Source organism: Mya arenaria, chromosome 10 (assembly GCF_026914265.1).
Source record: "Mya arenaria isolate MELC-2E11 chromosome 10, ASM2691426v1".
NCBI classification, from domain to species: Eukaryota; Metazoa; Mollusca; class Bivalvia; order Myida; family Myidae; genus Mya; species Mya arenaria.
The window spans coordinates 14,974,663-14,995,220 of NC_069131.1; the positions used below are offsets into that span (position 1 = coordinate 14,974,663).

General features: G+C 33.2%; 1 protein-coding gene across 4 annotated transcripts; it reads left to right on the top strand.

The window, feature by feature from the left end:
- The first annotated feature begins 220 nt into the window (after window positions 1–220).
- LOC128205631 (uncharacterized) lies at window positions 221–20,154 on the top strand. Of its 4 annotated transcripts, none has more exons than XM_052907428.1 (13): window positions 221–318; window positions 5,108–5,259; window positions 6,171–6,263; window positions 7,830–7,884; window positions 9,628–9,778; window positions 11,267–11,347; window positions 12,130–12,273; window positions 12,858–12,993; window positions 14,136–14,294; window positions 15,028–15,239; window positions 15,473–15,611; window positions 16,522–16,607; window positions 17,051–20,154. In XM_052907428.1, exons 2-13 carry the CDS (start codon window positions 5,133–5,135, stop codon window positions 17,201–17,203), a joined length of 1,536 nt encoding a protein of 511 aa, XP_052763388.1. In that variant the 5' UTR covers window positions 221–318; window positions 5,108–5,132; the 3' UTR covers window positions 17,204–20,154. The 4 variants fall into 4 exon arrangements, with proteins under 4 accessions (XP_052763388.1, XP_052763390.1, XP_052763391.1 ...); XM_052907430.1 differs by having other exon boundaries at window positions 236–284; XM_052907431.1 differs by lacking the exon at window positions 221–318 and adding an exon at window positions 3,861–3,971.
- The last annotated feature ends 404 nt before the right edge of the window (window positions 20,155–20,558 follow it).

Sequence of the window (20,558 nt, forward strand, 5' to 3'; positions counted from 1 at the left end):
ATATATACTCACTTTTGGTAATTTAGTTTGCATAATAGCTATCATCTAGCAATACACTTTCAAATGATACTAAATTTGCAATGGGCCAACATGGATATTTTTAATATAAGTTACTGAGTACCTTACACAAGATTAGTAAGTGCTCTTGCTCAAGCATGAATGAAGTTTACTTCGCCAAGGACAGTTTGGCTTGGAACGTTTTGACTGATCTACTTTAGTCACATGACTGTCATGTGACCAAACAAGATGGTGGTTTGCTAACAAACGATTAAAAGTAAACAAAGGTACTACATGTTTAGTTTCATGAAGGATTCATTGGTAATATACGTTTCATTACCCTAACCTATCAACAACAACCAATTCAATTGTTCGCTTATGTGTTTTGATATAATGTCGTAAATAATGTTAAATTTGATATTGTATTGTGTATCTTGATACGTTTCTTTCTATTTCTTTATTGTTCTGGGTCTGGTACTGGTCTGACACCTGCATCGTTATGTCCTGTGGATATCCAGCCAAGGGACCACTAGTCATTCTAAAATGCCGTCCAGGCTTCTATTTTAATGATGATAAGCGGGTCAAGGCTAAATATCATTGAAAAAAGAAGCCTGGACAGCATTTTAGAATGATTTATCAGGCGCTTAGGAGCTGGGGCCGCCCCAACATTCTGGCTAGTAACAGCAATGGGGCCGCGATAATTTGATACCAATTTTCTTAACAATCGTATTTTAAATAAAGCTACGCGCATATAGATTAATACCAGTCTGACATGATATTGAATAAACAGCTCACCATTTCATAATTAAACCTGTGACCATCTAGCTAGTTGGCGTGTGAATGGATTGAAAAGAGTCGTCGGATTATTAAAGTAATATGTATTATTTCAAACTAGTCACATTAAAGTTTGACTTAAAAATGGCAGTTCCAAATCTATATCTATCAGCTATTTTAACCGAAAAAGGTTTAGATAAAAACATGAAAATAAAACCTGAACTCACTGGAAATCGAGTCTTTCAATGCTTAAAATTGAAAAAAAATCTCGACGGTAGGGGACACCCCTCCCGAGCCCATCCTTCCGCGGCCCAAATATCAATTTCTTTCCTACGCGCCTGCTTATGGCACCAGTCAATTGTAACCACAGCCCTCCCCCCCCCCCCCAGGTCCAGGGAATAGCGGGGACTTTGACTTTCGGTCCAGCCAACCCCGGGTAAAATCTCCGCCCTGCGGGGACAAACATATGTTAAAATCCCCACCAAATGCCCCCGCACCCAAGGGACCCTAGGTTAGGCCCAATCCCCGCTATTTTTTGTGAAGACAAAACCACCGCATTCACCCGGCACTGCTGGGCCATCTGGAAGGTAAAAACACGGCCAATTTCCCTGGTATACCCCCGGACTTGGGGGGCCTTGGTTACAATTGACTGGTGCATTAGGGTCGGCCATCAGCCACATAGCCCTCTAATTTTAATAAATCTTTTTAAACAAATAAGAATAAAAGTTTGGGAGATAACAACTTACTTTTTGCAAAGAAAGGTAGATTAACTAGAATTTAATTTGTTGCCATGCTAATTGTGTAGTTTAGTAAACAGACTCCAAGGAAGAATTTATAGTTTTCTTGAAAAAGCTGCCTTATTTTACACATTTTTATTATATTTATACTTAATTAGTCTGTATTCATTATTTTATAACTCTTATTAGTTATTTTTTCATCAATATTTTTGTTCATTCATAAAGTATTGCAATTAAAATTGGCACACCATATTTAGAGCTTGTTTATGGAATATTTATGCAAAATATGTGATTGATTTTTATCCAGTTAGTGAATAAATTACCATTTATAAACCTCCATGGAACCACCATGGAAACATCATAAATTTGTATTTTGTATTTTCCAATAAACTTTCACTTTTAATTGAGAAAAACTCATGATAAATTTCATTAACAATCACACAGAATGATTCCAAAAAAAGCATTTAAAGGTACCAGAGTGATGAATACACATGTTGTTAATTATATTATTTATACATATTCATTTATTAATTTATTTCTGCAATTTCTATAGAAACCGGACAATTAAAAACTATGACAGATTAGTTTATAGCACTTAATTCAGCAAATTACAATTAGTTGACCAAATTCGTTGTTTTGAGTTTGTTTACTTCTTTTAAGGTGACATTAATTCATATGCGATTTGTACAAAAACTACTTACTTGAACATTATTACATTTTGTCTGTTAAAGTAAAAGTATTCTCCTGTAATTTATTTAATGCATCAAACAACAGACTCTCAGAAATGACTTTTTATTTGTTCATATTTTTGCAGTGTCCAGATGTTATGAACTTTATCAGTAATCCACAATTTAAAGACACTCCCAAAGACAAATAGATTTGTCAGGCACTGTTTTGGAAAATACATGTAGCAACTTTTGGTTAGAAGGTTTTCATTACTCGAATACAAGAAGTTTTGGATATTGTTGAGATTAAATGCCACCAAATATTTCCTACATATTTCATAGCGAATTGACTGATAAGATTGTAACCGTGTATTTAATAGCTGAAAATGCAATCATATTAAATGATTGGCGAGTGCTAAAATATTTACTGTGATCTTTGTAACTTTTGTCTTAATAAGTAGAAATACCTTGTTTTCTGCACCTTTCTTTTAAATTAAACTTGGTATCCTTTTTAGTTTATAATTGTGAAAAATCTATTTTGGGAGTAAGTTTGACATAATAGAGTGGTATATTTTTTTGAAATATTGAGAGGCTTAGGGTCATCAATTAATGTTCTCCACCTCTAATGTTAAGTCTTGGAGCCACACCTAGGGTTTAAGCCATGTTTTCAAAGAGCAGGGAACAGGGCGTTAAGGGTTAAAAGAGCACTTTGAATCAGGCTGTGAAGAACTTGAATATTACAGTTTTGACAATAATGTAATGTGTTCAACTAGATCACTTCAGTAGTAATAGCTTAGTAGATTTAACTGCCAGACATATTAAGTCTGTAATATGTAATTCATAATAATCATATAAGCCTTTAAACAAAACAAAGGAACTATTTGATTAGCAAAGCATTTAATTCTATGAAGGCCATTAAGGGCGCGTATTGAGGCCTCTATAAGGGCAGAAGGGTTGTACCGAAAAAGGACAGGGTTTATAACCCATATATATATTTAGCTAAAAACTACAGACTGCATGGGGATTGTATTCATAAAATATCTTAAGTCATTTCTCAAGTCAATTTCCTAAAATTTCATTAGATGGATTTAAAGAAAAGTGAAATTGTTGTTAACATAAAAGTGTGTATACATATAACAAAACATTAATATAAATAAAGAATTTAGATTATATAAAGATATCATTTCATAGACCAGTTGAATACCTAAATTAGGAAAGGCTTGTGGTATTATGAAAGGTAACGAAATTACTTAAGATATGATGAATACCAGCCCTGTTGTAGTTCATGTTTAATCTGTTTGTTAGAGTGAATCGGCTCTTTCATAATGAACAACTAGGGTTTAAATACAAGTGTTTTGGTTGATTAATTACTTCAAACATTCTCCTTGTATTTGGTCATATTTTACAGTGAAACTGCTCCAATGTTTAGTGTGATGATGAATTGTGTGCTTTATTTATGCACAGTGATATTTCTTTAGAAATGTTTTAATTTTATAAGGAATGGAATTTCACTGACACAGATCAGAGTGCCAAAAGTTTTCTAGATTATCATGTGTTATGATTGAAAGTTAACAATAATAGGCAAAAGAACATAGTTTCAAGCTTTACTTGAGTTTAACATTATTTTCAATTATATTAGTTTTCTTTATCAAATTGACCATTAAACTGCTGTATTATAGTGTATTGGAGAGAATCAGTGGATGAATGAAGCATCAGCTGTAAATTTGGATTTTGTAATATTTGGATACATTCAATTTTAGCTCACCTGAACACGAAGTGCTCAAGTTTCACGCTGAATGTAGAGCTACATGTATATTGCGGTGGCAGGTTGTCCGTTATCTGTTGTCTGTATAATTATCCTCAACAATTGCTTTTATACCATTTTGTCAAATTTTACCAAACTTCTGAGGAATAATCCTCTGGTTTTAACATACTCTTTCAAAAAAATCTAAGAAATATTTTCCATTCAGATCTCAGGTTGTCATGACATCTGAAAGGAAAACTTTAAATTAATCTAATCCAAATTTACAAAGCTTCTATATTTGTAATGTTGCATTGTCTTATGTAACTGTTCTTCAAAGATTATTCAAATGGTGCGCCAGGGGTCAAGAATGGCCTAACCCTGAGGGTCACTTGTTTTACATTGATTTAATAAGGAAAGTGTCTAATGGCCCTCTTAGCATTGACTAGTGGTCATCTTAGCATTGTCTAGTGTCTGTACTCTTCAAAGTTCAATTAACAACAAAGTGCTGAGTAACTTGTTTTTGTTTTGTGGTAACATGGAAATGTGCTGATAAATATTGTTGTTTAATTTTCGGAAGTTACACTCAAGACTACTAAAGAATAAAGGATGTATTTTTTATATCCATGTAAAAAAAGTTTGCAAAAAACATAAAAGATTAAAGCTACATCTGGTAGTTTGTTTTAAGTTAGTGATCTGGTCCCAATTTCTTGAAAAATCTTCATCAAAACAGACTTAATCATCTTTAAATTAACAAAACTTCATTCTGAAACTCCATTTTTTAAAACAAAATATAGTTTTAATATGGTGATTATCTGTAAAAGTCTAAAAACTCATTTAAAGTAGAATATTACAGATAAGAAAATAATGTGCTAAGCTTGATTCTTTTTTTTATAAGGCACTTAAGGTCTGTTGAGGAATTTGGGCCCAGTTGTGAAAAGTGGATAGACTGCCTCCATTTAGGGGTTGCATTGATACTTACATGTATATGTACTAAGGTCAATTGATCACTGTGAAGCATATGCCTGGTGCGTTTATCATAGTATATTTCATACTGGATTGTGGATTTTACATTTAGTGGATAGTGGATTTAGAGGAATTGTAATATACATTTTGTACTTTGTACTACTACTATGAACATTCAAATGATTGGCCAATTCTTGTATAATAGGAAAAGTGATGTGTATTTCCAGAAACTGGAAGACTGCAACACCATTCATGGAGGTCAGCAAGAGGGCAGCCACTCAGGTGTCTGACCGGAAGGAAAAGTTCCCCACCCAAGTTTCTGAACTGGAGGAAAAGTTTTGTAATTTCGGTACACAGGCTGTTCATCCCAGGGGAACAGGTAAGAAATAGGGGGGTTCTATATTTATTTGGCCAAAATAGAGTTTGCAGATAGACTTTAGCAAAAACAAACTGTGGCCTGACATGGTCCAAAGCTTATATACCTGCTTGGGGCATAGCAAGTGGGTTCAAATGCATGCACTACAGAGGTTCAAAGGGTCGATTGATGTGATGAATGTTTCAGACAACTTGAATAACAAGCCCCATTTGAGATATGACCCTTTAATTTTCAGAATCTTACCAACTTATATTACTGCTCGTTTTCTTGACCATTTTTTATTAAATCTTGACAAAACGTTCTTCAGATGTTTATGGTCATAATGTCTTGAACTTGCTTAATTAATTATTGTCCAATATCTAGAGAAACACATTACATTTTCAGTCATTGTATTTGTCTGAAATTAGTTTCCAATTGTTTTTTGGGTCCTTGAACAAGCACATGCTTTGCCTTGCTGAGCGATATTTTTCTGGCCTTACATGTATGGAATTCGTTTGAATTTCTTTGTATTCAAGGCAACTAGCTCTGTTATATGTTAACACTTAACAGGCAATATCATACCTTTCGTATTGCTGCATTTTGTTAAATTGTAAGATTTGCTTCAGCAGCCAATTGCATAAAACTTGAATATGTTGTCCGCAGGATATATTAAGGCTAGTTTGTACACTGAAATGAATTGATTGGTTAATTTATTAATTTTTGATGAACATTGACCAATTAGTTAACATTAAGGCTAACTTTGATCAAACAAAGTTCAAAAATGTAGGTTATTAGTTTTATTAAATTTGCTTCAGTCATTTATGCTTTTAATTGTATTAGTAATTGGTCCTATTTAATGTACTGCTTGAATGTAACTTGATATTATCACATAACAACTTTAATAAAAGCAATAATTTCATGATCTCTTTTTTCAGATGAAGCTGATTTGGTCAGGAATATCCGTGAATTATCACCTGAAACACAAGAATACCTTGATATCATCATTCAAGGTCTTAGAAATGGAAAAGGTATACTTACTAGATTATATTCATTATTGTATTTTTTTGGCTGTTTGAATAAGAAAATGTTTTATTTGGATTATAAAATTTCTTATCCATACAAATGATTGAAACACAAAATATACATACATGTAAACAGAAAATACAAAACTAATGTAGTCAACTATGCAAATACAATTGAACATTAGCATTTATAATCAAATATCTAAACTCAAAAATAAAATCATATTTCTCATAAGAAATAGGGTTTTAAATGTTACCTTAAAAAGCAATCATGAAAATTAAAATTGGTGGTTAGTATTTTTTGTGTTCATATTTTACAGTATTGAACAATATATACCTGTTAGCTATTTTGCTAGTTTTATTTTGGTGCTTCTTGCCTACTATTTTATGTTGTGAATTTGTTCAGTTAATTTATTTTTCAGTCTCTACTCAGATGATAGTGAAGCAATTTTAACACCCCTTCTAAATAATGTTCGAGCTTTAAAGGGCAGAATTATTGGCCTGCATCATTTGGTGTGTTTTTTTTGCAAGAAATCTATAAAGGAAGAGGACATTTCCTCAGTCAATTATAAAGTTGTGAAAGCCAAATAAATTTCTGTAGGGGAAATGCATCTGCGACAACGTTTAGCCGGTATCCATTAATCGAACAATGTGTGTTTTTGATTGTTTTGTTGTACATTTGACATAAATATGCTTGTTGTTTGGTGGAAATAGTTAGGAACAGCATAAATATTCCACTTCTTCATTTTATTTCTTAGGCCATGGAATAAGCGTGATTTTATTTATCAGTACCTACTAACAAGATTGAATTGGCACAAAATGTGTCATTTTAGATTATCAGGTTGATTAATCTGTCTATCTGTTTGATTAATGGAAATACTATAATTTATAGTGGTATATTATAATTAGGGTTCAGTCTCTAACTTAGGTTAATATTGGCATGAAATCCTGCAAGGAGTGTAACAAGCCCTGCGATACCTTCAAGATTGAGGGTATGAGACATTGTGGACTTAATCAATTATTCTGGCAAGCAGCAACCATTTAAATGAAACTTGTGTTTCAATGCTGCTTTTAAAGCTGCACTCTCACAGATTTACCATTTTTACAACTTTTTTATTTTTTGTCTTGGAAAGAGCAAATTTTTGCATAAATATCTGCAAACCAATGATATAAGATTGCTGACATAAAATCAGATCGTAGATTTTCATATTTGAGTTCGAAAATGCAGGTTTTATGGCTAACGGTTTAAGAAAAATGCATAAAACATCAGTTTTTGAACTTAAATACAAAAATCTGCGATCTAATTTTTGTCAGCAGTCTTATTTAACTGGTTTCCATGGATTTTCGCAAAAAATGTCTCTTTCCAAGACAAAAAATAAAAGGTTGTCAAAATGTTTTATCTGTGAGAGTGCAGCTTTAAGTTTATGAAACAAGTTATTAATGAGTTATTTTTGCAAGTCTCGAACAAGCTGTTGTATATTTTTGTAGCTTTTACATCTTGATTTTAATGAAGCAATATCGTCCTGTTTTATTGCTTCTGTACAACTGTTGTATCACTGTTGTCTTTTGTAGCGAAAATTGACCAGGGCAAAGATGGAATGCTTCATGTGCAGTACACAAATCCAAAGTTTGTATTTATGTATATGTATTTTTTCACTTTATGCACCTAAAAGGGAGGCCATTTATAATCACACTGTCCGTCCGTGTGTCCATCCATCTGTTACTATTGGTCCCAACTTTCTCAATGGCATGCATGCTTCTTAATGTGGATTGTCCAGGCATTAGCTGTGCCATTTTAAACACATGTCCACTGTGAGAAGACAGAGTATATGACCCATGTCCATTTTGGGGTTTTAAGAATAACCTTGTACAAATGTTAACCACGAGGAGGCAACGTTTTGAATTCTATATTAATGTCTGTAGGTCAACGTCACACTTATTGTTCGGTCATGACCAGTAGATAACCCCTATTAATAATGAGATCAGATGGTTAAAGGTCAATGTTGTGGTGACCTTGAGGTGAAAATGGTTTCTGCTCAATTACTGAAAACTTGAGGGTCCAGAAATTTCATACTAAGTAGGAAAGTTAGTCATCACTAGTAGATTACCCCTATTGACTTTTAGATTAGTACATGTAGGTCAAAGGTCAAGGTCAATGTGACTTTTAGGTGGAAAAAACAGTTTCCGCTCAATAACTTAGAAATTATTGCACCGAGGAGCTTCATATTTGGTATGCCAGTTGGTCATGAATAATAGATGACCATCTATCACATTAATTCTTAATTTTCATAGAATCATTGATCATATGCAGTAGACGTTCACTGTTTCAAATGGGTGAATAGGCCTAACTCTTAAGGTCACTTTTGGTTCATCTCCAGTCTAAAGTAAAAATTTCATGTCCATCATTGATAATTTCATAGCTACGACCAACAACTCCACAACGAGGGAGACAAGCGCTTTTTCGAAAAACAATCTCTTGTTAATATTTAATTAGTCAACGATAATTGAAGAGTACTTTTTGACCTAGAATAATTATGTTCATGTTTTTAAAATAGAATAAACATGCAAGATTTTGAATCATGCTTTTATGTTGTAAAATGAGTTGAAACGAGTTTGTGATTTGACTTAAGTATTTTTGTGATATTGGGGGCAGGGATTCAAGAAAGAGAGTGTGGTGTATCTTTACATAAGCAATGAGAAGTGATTCAACAGACTAACAAAGTATCAAGAAATAGTGGGCCTGACTTTTCAATTACTGTTAGATGAGCAAATTTAATCAAAACAATGGTAACTTCAGGGGCAAGCCCAGAAGCTTCCCATGTAAATAAGTACATGCTTAAAGGCATAAGGCACATGGCCGAACAAACACTTTATGAGGTACGTATTATCGCTATTATACAGCGATAACAACATTTATGCAAAAAGCTACAGAAACAAGCTCAGTAGCAAAAAGTTTAAACATATACCCGGTTTAGTGGCACTGGGCAAACGCCAAAGACATAGAACACAACATCACAGACAAGAAACATAGAAGAACAGCACAAAACTCCACAAACAGCACAGTGCATGCATATTATATATACAAAAAATAGGTATGTTTATCAATAATTGATAGGTACCGCCTTGGATGGCGGTCAGTAACATGTAAATTTACTGGGGGTTTAATCCAGTTTATGTGCACAAACCTCACTCTTATCCCAACAATTCTTCATAAATATAAAACGCAAAAAGTAAATCTTATCAAATCTTACAAAACAATGAGCATACATCATATTTAGTATGTTTAATGTAAACAATTCAAACAATTGTCAGCATACATCCACTAAAATTATTTAATCTACATGACCTTCATGTATTCGCTTATTTCCAGAAAGCACCACTGGGATATCTCTGAAGCCAGCAGGATAGCTGTACCAAAATCAGACAGTGAAATGGAAAGCAAAATGGAGACATGTCTTCGACTAATTGAGTACATCAAGGAGAATAAAGCACATTCCGGGGTTGTGTTTGACAGGACAAAGGTACCTTGGGCTTTATTTATAAAGCACACACTTATGGTGGTGTTTGATCGACGACCCTAACCCTTTGTCTGCAGATAGGGTCGGGATCCCTTATCATCTTAAGTACTTGGGGTGTACCTATTAGTTTATTATTATTTTTTTTTATTATTAAGTTTCATCAAGTTCATGCATACTTGGATAAAATTTACCATTTTCGTTTATACTTTATTCGGGATTGTTTGGATAAGAGTAAAGTTGTGCACACAAACTGGTTTTAAACCCCCAGTAATTTTACATTTTACTGACCGTTCCAAGGCGGTACCTAACAATCCTTGATAAACACACCTAGTTTTCTTTATATAATATAAATACTGTGTTGACTGTGGTGTTTTTTGCTGTTGTACCATATTTATGGATTGTGATTTTTTTATTTTTGTGTTCTATGTCTTTGACGTTTACCTTGTGCCATAAAACAGGGTCACGGTAATTCACCTTAGAGTTCGGACACTTTCAAATAATTATTTTTTAGCCGTCTGAATTCATAGAAAATTACCATTTTTACATTTAATCTATGTCCGAAATAAGAATAAAACGTACCTTATTTATTCATGTTTTGTATTTGCATTCTCGTTCACAAGAGTGATGATGCTGATGATGCAATGCGTACCACAAATTTACCATTAGCAATTAAACCTCTTATGAATGAGAATGGTAATGTTTCAAATATTCCGCTACTGAGCTTAAAAATTGCTTCTGTAGTTGTTCATATAAATATTGACAGGAACAAGCTACCTGGTGCCATGTTTATAAAGCACACACTGGTTAGTGTCTGAAATTATAAAGGTACCTGATTTTATATTCTTAAAGCACACCCTGGTTGGTGTCTGAAATTATAAAGGTACCTGGTGTCTTAATTAATAAAGCACACATTGGCGTGGTGTTAGAATCTACAAAGGTACCTGGAGCCACATTCTTAAAGCACACACTGGTTAGTGTTTGAAATAACAAAGGTACATGGTGCCATCTTTATTAAGCACACCCTTTTTGTATTTCTTTTAAAAAGTGTACCTGGTTCCATATTCTTAAAACACACCCAGGTTGGTGTTTGAAATTTTAAAGGTACAAAATTGAAGCCAAATCCTTAAAGCACATGCAAGGATGTTGTTACAAGTTTGTGATTCTAGTTCATTGTCGTTATGGCCTATGCGTCGTGCAAATAAATAGGGTTTATTTTTGAATTTTCAACTACATGTAGTGGGATTGTCCTGTAGCTTTAATTGTTTTATTCTACTACTATAGAAAAAGTAAGTGAAATATTACTGGATGGAAATTGTTTCTTTATGTTTTTAATGTGTTTGTTAAAGAAGTATGACTCTTTAGAGATTATTGGTGTCCTCGGTGGTGGGCCGGAGTGGACGATAGATGTATCCAAACCCGATATCGGAAAATTGTACGGAAACCTGAATGACCTGTATTTCCATAAATTAACTATTTTTGGATCCTTTGCAGGTAAAGCTATCCCAAGGTCAGTACAGAGAGGGCCAAGAATTTGATAAAGTGAAAAATGTTCACACATCCAGTCACAGGGATGTAAGTATTGTTTGGACAGTTGGAGATTTACCATGTTAACTTAACCTTTTGGGGACTGCTTTCTTTTTTCTGTCCTCACTTGTGTTCTCACATAAACATTAGCAAAATTGTATACAACTAGTTAAGTAGTTGTTTGGTTAAAGTTGCTCAATCTATGTATTGATTAAACAATACGTATCTAATACTTCATGTTGACCAATAATTTACCTACATCGTTCGCTTCTAATTTATTCAGTCGCAGTTAAAAAAAAAATTCTTCATCCTGTTTAACCTAAAAGTATATTTTTTCATATAGTTTTTCTATTCTAGTAGGATTACAATAAAAAATAAATCCTGGCAAATATATATATAAATCATGTGAAGTGTTCACATACAAATATGTTCAGTATTTCCCAACAATTTCATTTAAAGGTACAAACGGAAAACCACTAAATCCTGTAGTGACTTGTAGTGACTTTTCGTCATCATGTTCATACTTTGCTCTAACACTAGTTATATGCTTGTCTAGATTTAGACATAATTTTCTGAGTACCCTCCTTTCTTTACATGGGGAAACTGTAAATGGTTCATTAAATCTGTAATGGTTAAAAATAGCCAATATTTCCAAATTGCATTGGGAAAGTCGCCGTTAAAATAAGTTAGATAATGAATATATCGGCCCAAAAACCAATGGCTATATGTCCAACAAGGACTATCGTGGGCTTTGTAACGTTTCTGTTACAGCTGTTGTTTTAATGCTTGGTAACTTTTAACACATGCTTCTTGTTATTATTCTATTCAAGGCAACCAGATATAAACAACAGGAGTGTTCAAGTGAGCAAATTTCCAAGACTGTCAAGGGAGTTCTTGGCCAGGGGAAAAGCTCGTTTGGTGACATAATAGTTGTCAAGGATAGGGGAACGGGGGCCCAACATGCTCAAAAAACGGTTCTTTCTTTTTATATTCGATATATGTTGTTGTCACCAGGTAATATTAAATATCATGTGACACATAATGGATTGTTTTGTCAAATGTAGCTATACTTTTTTATCACAAATATGGACAAAGGATAAATGCTCTGCATAAGAAATTTCATATTTTGTGTCTTGTATTTTAAGAATTATTGTCCTTTGATTATTTTTATATTCTATAACATCTCTCAATAACTTGAAATTCTTTTGAGGTCAACTCGATTAAAACTGTGCTTTTATTAAAATAAATACAGTCCTTAATACAGTAATGGTGTAAAGATGGCAGTCAAGAGTGTAGGCAGTACATTGAATTAATATAAATTGCCTTGGAAATAACTCTAAATGGGGTTTTATAATTTTAAGTCCCTTTATCCTACTTTTGGTGTAAGCATTGGGATTCTCTGAATGGTATCTCCTTTGTTCAGAAGTGTAATCAAATCTTATTTTCAAGGCATGTGGATTTTATTCTTGATAACGAACATAGATCTAAAACTATAGTGTGATTAAGCGTTTGCTATGTAAGATATGCAATGGTGAACGAAATGTTTTGTTTTTTTTAGATCATGATCTCACAGTTCAATACGAACGAGATTCGATGCTGGGTCGACTTGAATGAAACTGGGTATGTCCCTCACCTGTACATGTTCCGAAATGACGGCGATAAAGTTGTGATCAATATGGAAGTTTTAGAAACAGGTAAGAACAGTTTTAACATTGTATTCCTAACCAACATAACCGATGACGTTGTGTGCCAATTCAGTACTATTATCTTTACTATAACGGATTCAAAATATCAGAAAATAGTATATTTCTAAAACCGATTCCATCATGTCCGATTTCAACACTATTATATTAACTGTAATCATGACCATCATGCGCCAATTTTTACAGTTTCATATATATCATGACCGATCTCATCATGGGCCATTTCAAAATTAGTATATTTATTATAGCTGATAGTAATTTTCTTTACTAAAACTTATTCCATCATGCACAAATTCAACACCTTTTGTATATACTAACACCTATTCCAATACGGGCAAATTCAACACTATCGTATTGACTTTCACCAATCACATCATGGTTCATTTCAACTTTATTATTTTTACTATAACTGATAACATCATGTGCCAGTTCGACACAGTTACATGCTATTTTATTACCGATTTAACTCTATTATATTTACTATAACCGATTCCATCATGCGACAATTCAACATTTTTGTAATAACATTGGCCAACTGGGAGTATTGTCATAATTTGGGTGTCGTTTGCAGCAGGATGCGAGCCGCTCTAACGTTGGTCTTTACTCAAAAAATCATGTAAACTCTTGCAATGTGCAGATATGAGCCATACCCCTTGCTCAGAAACAAACAAACAGACATACATGTTGGCATTCTGATTGCGGTGCACTGTATACTTTGAACATTTTTTTGTATGTTTTGAATACGTTTTAATTTTTAATAGTTGTACATGATATATGCTAAGTTAATTTGAATGAGAAAAAAAGGTTTGACAAATATCTACCGTCATTCGTGTGCAATCTTATAAGATAAATATTGTATTGCAAAGTTAATTTGAATATAACGGAATGGTTTAACACAATTCTACCATTCTTCTTGTGAAATCTTGATTCTTATGTTCATGATGAAGACAGATGGTGAACATCTAAGCTAAACACTACACTATTAAGAGTTCACCATGTATTCTTCAGAGAAACGATGCAATATGTGCCCTGAAGTATAATCATAATATAATTGAATTTGTACTAGTTTCCCAAACCATGATTTTTTAGTTTTTACTTGTTATTCGTTTACAAAAACATGCTTCGTTTTCCAGCCAAAACTCTCGACAGTATTATAGAAGAACATGTTCATATCTTGAGAAGACCAGAAAATGCTCATTTGCTGAAACCGTTTTCCCTCTATGTGCTGGATGGAGCGTTGGAAGCATTGTGTGATATGCACAAGAAAGGATGGACACATGATGATTTGCATAGTTAGTACACCTTTATAGAAAAAAAGTCAAATGGGAGCATAGTTTTTATCCAAATAAGCTTCTAAAATAAGACATGGGGCCTTTCTAGCCGTATTTCACTCCAGTGCCATGCGGATGCAGTACTAACAGCCCTGTTTAATGGATTTTATCAATAAATGAAACAGAATCAACTTTATTTGGCTTAAATGTTAATAAAACAAAGGTAAAACTAAGAACTTGGCTAAGCTTATATTTTATTCCTTTCAGAGTCGTTTGAAGCTGCACTCTCGCAGATTGACCTTTTTGACAGCGTTTTTTTCATTTTTGTCTTGGAACGAGCCAATTTTTGTGTAATTGTCAAAAAACTAGTGATACAAGACTGCTAACAAAGCTCAGATCGCAGTTTTTATGTTTTCGTTTGAAAATTAATGTTTTATAACTGAATAATACTAATGCTTTAAAAATGAATTTTTTGGCAGTTTTCCGAACAATTGAGGTCTATTCTACTGTGAGTTATTTTAAATGACTGAATTGAAGGCATTGATTCCAATATCATCTGATTTTGAGAGAACACTAAAAGATGGCAAACTGTTAATCAGTGAAATGCATTTTTAAGCCAAAAAATGTCAAAAACGTTTGGTACTCTTAATATCCATATTTTGTATATGTATCATATTTAAAATGTCTTATTCTCTATATTCAGGACATGCAGAATACAGTATGCTTAATCAAGTAGTTTAATTGATTATTCTAGGTGGAAATGTGATGTTGGACAATGAACTCAAGATCAAGATTATAGATTTTGGAAGTGCCAAAAAAATCGAAAACAATGCTACAGGATTCCAACAGATCCCGTTTCAAAATGACATAAGAAATGCCGTCCGCTTGTTTACTGGTTTATTCGGTGGACAGTACTTTCATTCTGTTTATGACATAGTGAACAATGCAACGGAAAGAATAGAAGAGGTAACATATAATTTAACTATTTGCATTATTTTTTGTTTATTTTGAAGTAAAGAAGTTGAGGTCAGTGACATAGCTTTGATGTCGTCATCTCGGCTATGGAGAGGCACAAGCTTTGTAGAATACTTTTCAATCGTCAATCAGACGAGACAAACGGTTAATAAAAGTGGTTAATTTTGTTTTCATAAACATGTTACAAATCATTGACAATCTGGCTAATATTTTTTTAACACCAGGCTGCTCAGGAGTACAGTCTGACTAACGAAGACAAAGCAGAATTGTTTGCTTTGATAGATGCAGCTATAAAGATAACACATCCTAGCCAAAAAGAATTCGAGATATACAGGCGAGATGTGAAAAACAGAATGCAGAAAGGTTCGAAATCTTAGTTTATACTCATGGTGAACCTAGGCTATTTTCTTGAACATCCCATTCATGCTACCATTCATGCTTTGTCACACACACAAACTACATGAAAACACGTGTGACGAATTAGTTTATACTCACTGTGAATTTAGCCTTACTTGGACATCCCATGTATGGTACCACGCTGTCACACAAACCAACAACATGCAAAAAGGTGTGACGAATTAGTTTATACTCCTGGTGAACCTAGGCTATTTACTTGAACATCCCATTCATGCTACCATTCATGCTTTGTCACACACACAAACAACATGAAAACACGTGTGACGAATTAATTTATAATACTGTGCATCTAGCTTAGCAATTTCTTGGACATTTCATGCATTCTACCACGCTGTGACATACACAAACAAAATGCAGAAATGTTCAACAGATTAGTTTATAGTAGCTGTGAATTCTAAACTGCCTAGCAATTTCATGGACATCCCATTCATGCTACCACAATGTTACACGTAAACGCTGAATGCAGAAAGGTTCGACTATTTAGTTTATACTCGCTGTGAATGTAGTCTAGCAACTTCTTGGACTTCCCATGCATTATACCACGCTGTCACTTACATAAATAAAATGCAGAAACTTTCGACTATTTAGTTTATAATCACTGTGAAACTAGCCTAGCAATTTCTTGGACATCACATGCATTTTACCACGCTGTCACACACACTCGCGCGCGCGCGCATGTGAGACCATGTGGGACCAAATGTCTTGAAATGAGGGATTAAAACGTTATATAAAAACTAAGAATTGATTGCACAAAATTCAAATGTAAATACTGATTGTTGAAATTTTTGAAATGGTTAACCATTCCCGAATGTTAGGTAGAAATCTTACTGTATATATTTGATGGTTTGTTTTGTAGAAATGGGTGATTCACAAGAAGTGATAATGAAGAAAGTAGCATACCTGTTATTTCCAGAGATGTTTCAGGATATTCATTCAGAACAGGTTGGAAAAAGCACTTCTTATATAAATTCACAGATATTGTATCAAAAAGAAATAGTTTTTAGCTTTTCTGTTGTTGTTTTCGAAAAATATGCCAATGTAATGCCACTGCTTAGTGTCGTTATTGGAGACGACGGCGTGCAATAACCTTTGCCTTGGCCATACAAAATCATCCAGATATTCACATAAAACTTACACACATTGCCAGTGACAGAACGCACATGCACAGGAATGTCAATAACTTTGGCTTTATATCTGTTGAGTTATTCCCCCTTAATCAATGGTTAAAACACAAGAGCGGTGGCCTTTGCTTTTTAAATAGCTGTCTGGTAAAATAATCCTATAAATTTAAAGACTTGTCCCCTTATTTTCATATCATTATTTGGATGTCCTACGAAATGATTTTAAAGAGTTAGTGATGAATTCATTTTAATTTCGTTTTGAAGGAACCGGCTGAGGATGAGGCAGATTGCATTGAAGACTATTTCTTCGATTCTCCCACGGCTGTTTTGCCTGAGCCAGACCTTGACAGTGTTGCGGCCCAGATCACAGACCAACAAATAAATGAGCTTCGCAGACGGTTTGGAATCAACCTGTGAATAAGATATAGATGTTAAGTTGTGTACGAGACAAAAATGGTTTTTAAGTGTATGTTCGTAGTATTGTTTTGTTTTCATTCATGTCACTCAAAGCACTCTCAATCGGCATGTTTTCTATGTTTTGATATTATATTTTTATTATTTTAGTTTGTTCCATCTTTTAAATTACATAGTTGTGACATTTGTTTTCTAATAAGTTTTGTTTGGGTTGTTTGTTGTTCATATAATTGTACAGTCAAACACGCTGTGTCAAAGTCGTTTGAAACTCGGGAAATACTTCGAGAAAACGAACATTTGATATAACCAAAATACACAAAATTGACAACTTTACCTCCAAAATAATCGGACAAGTTAGACATAACCAGAATATCGAGATAACAGAGTTCGACGTTGCGAGTTTCGACTTTACATCTTTGTTTTATTAAAGGTGTGTTCTTTCGGATTGTTGAAATGTTTAGGTAGGATTTTGTAATTGTTGCATATAAACCTCAAGTATATTTTTGAACGAATTGGCTTACATTTTTAATTAAGCTCCTTCTATTTTCTCTTGGTAACGAAAGCTGATGGCTTATATAATCAATCATATGTCTGCTTCCTAGGTTGAAACTGGTATTTTTTTCTATTTCAAGAGCCCATTAAAAAGTTACACCTTGCGGGACTCGAACTCATAACCTCTTGGGGTGAGAATTGAACACCTAAATCACTTTATCTCTTGCATGATTTATTAGTTTTAGAGAGAATTAGTATTTCTAAAGCTGTCTCAAGTAATGATCTGTTTTTATATTCTCGCTCGTCTTTTTGTGTGTATATACATTCATTATAACTTAATCATTTGAATATGATAATTTTATTATTGTAAAGTAGTATATAGATTTTATGCTATTTATGGCATCTTTATAGTCTTTATTCGATCTATTGTTTGAAGATCATTCACATATTAATATTTTATGCATTTTATTGGAGGTGGGGTTTTATATGTTTACATATATCAATAACTTTGTAATAAAGGAAGGGCTTGGTGTTTATAGTCTGACAACATTAAAAACCATATCCACTTATATTGAAGGAAAGTTAGATTATAGAGGCTAAAATGCACCAATACAACATAAATATTTCTAAGTCGACAGAGTTAACATATCTAATAATATTTAAAAGTACCAGCTTTCAACGACTTGTTTGTTTATACTTTGATAAAAACGTACATGGCTGAAAAAAGTCTCTATATAAACATTTGCCCTTTACGATAGTTTTATAATTGTGTAATGTATGTTATTTAATAGCGTTGTGTCTCTTGTTTGGTGTATGGCACTGTTTCGTATGTCTTTAAACAGTATATTGCATCAGTTAAAGGGTTCTCAGCTGGTGATTTCCATTGTTTTATTGTTTAAATGTGCGCGGATCAAACCCCAACATACACTCAACGAGACACACTAAAGCCACGAAACAAAAACACAAATTAATAAAACGTCTAGAAATAGTGTTCGATGACATTTTAATTTTTGTTTTTCTGCCTTGGAGGGGTCAGTGAATACTTAATCCCTGAACCAACTTATTTGCTTAGCTTGTTCCAACTGCAACATATTAGTATGCATATAACAAAGCAAAAGTAGGTTAAAAGGCATTTTGATTATATTTGCACATTACTATATTGTTATATTATCAGATGAATGTTGGATTACTTTGCAAGATGAAGTCAATTATGTTTTTTGGGGTTATCTCCCTTTGAATAAGAACATTAGTGCATTTTTAAAATGAAAAATCTGTGTGTTGGAATGTTGTTGGTTGTAATCTGCGTTAAATCATACCAATTTCAGATTTTAAGCAGTACCTATGCCACCAAGGATGCACGTGGTGAACTCATCATAGATTTCTTTTATTTTTGCTTGGTATTTTTTAAAAAGGAATGTTTTGATTATTCAATATTATATAATATGTCTAGTCAGTGTTTAATACCCTGAAACCTTTTGGTAACCGTTTTTAACAGTTTCTTTAAACACATACATACATAATGTAATCATATTTAAATATCAAATTCACATTGTGCATGTTCAGATGATTCTGCCAAAATTGGCGTTGAAATTGCCACCGTTTTGTGCAATATAAATAAATAGTTAGTTTTTACTTTTAAACAGTGAATATTTTACAATCCTGCACGCACATACATGAACATTGACAATATTTTCCGTATGTGTTGTAGTTGTTTTAGGATCATTTACACATTGAAACGCAATATGGTATATTGTGGTATATTGAATATACAAAAGTTTTTATTATCCGATGTGTTTTTATCTAGTGTTTCTTAGTTATCTTGTAGCCTCTTAATACCTCTCAGAAGATTGTATTTGATAGATGTTGGTGCTGCAGTTAGTTACATGCATATATTAGTATAATTGAATGGCAGCCATTTGTATAAAACTGGTTGATGAATTCACAGGTTATCTTTTGTCTAATCTGCACATATAAACTATTTGATTGGTCAACGGCAATTATACGAAAAAAATGACCAATCAATTACTATTTTGGCTTACTTTATCATAACCAAGGACTTCATAAGTTTTATACAAATGGTTGAAGAAGTACACATTTAACCTTTATTTTCAATTTGACTAATCGAAATAGCAGTCAAATTATAATAGTCATATGCTTGAATATTTTCTATCCATTTCAGGATTATTATTTTTTATATATGTGCATACAAAAACTGTATTAAAATCCACTGTGTTCGGTGAATTATAGAATTGTTAGACACGTTTACCATACGTTTACATAATTTTAGACGGTGTACACTCATTGTACACGTGTTCACAGTTCACAGGGTGTTATATGCAATGGCGAATGTTAAAAGGGAATTTACCCGTTTTCATCTTAGTCATTATGGTTTGTTTTACTGGCTTTTATAGAATAAATTATCATGTTTAGAAATGCCAAAATGCAATAAAAAGTTTACTGGATATTTAAAATGAGTCAATCATGTTTTGTTTGTTTATGTGCATGTTACTATATAATGTATATATGGTAACAGAAATGACAGGTTGTTTTTACTTACTATGCAATTTCGGTCGTACTTTCGTATAATGGCAAGCTGCCGTCAATTACTAACTTCTACAAATGGAACTCGGGTCCGTGAAATGTCAGAAGCAGTCAAACTACATTTGTGTAATCATTGGTTTCGTAATGTTCAGAAGTCCAATAAATCGTGTGTCTAAATTAGTCTAACATTTACCACACAGCCATTCGATATACATATAAGAAAGAATCATACAGGCAGAGGATATGATTTATATGAGATAATCAATTGGGAGGCCGGGGAAGGTAGCAAGTTGTGCTTTTTATATGCAACTAGGGTAAGCATTGT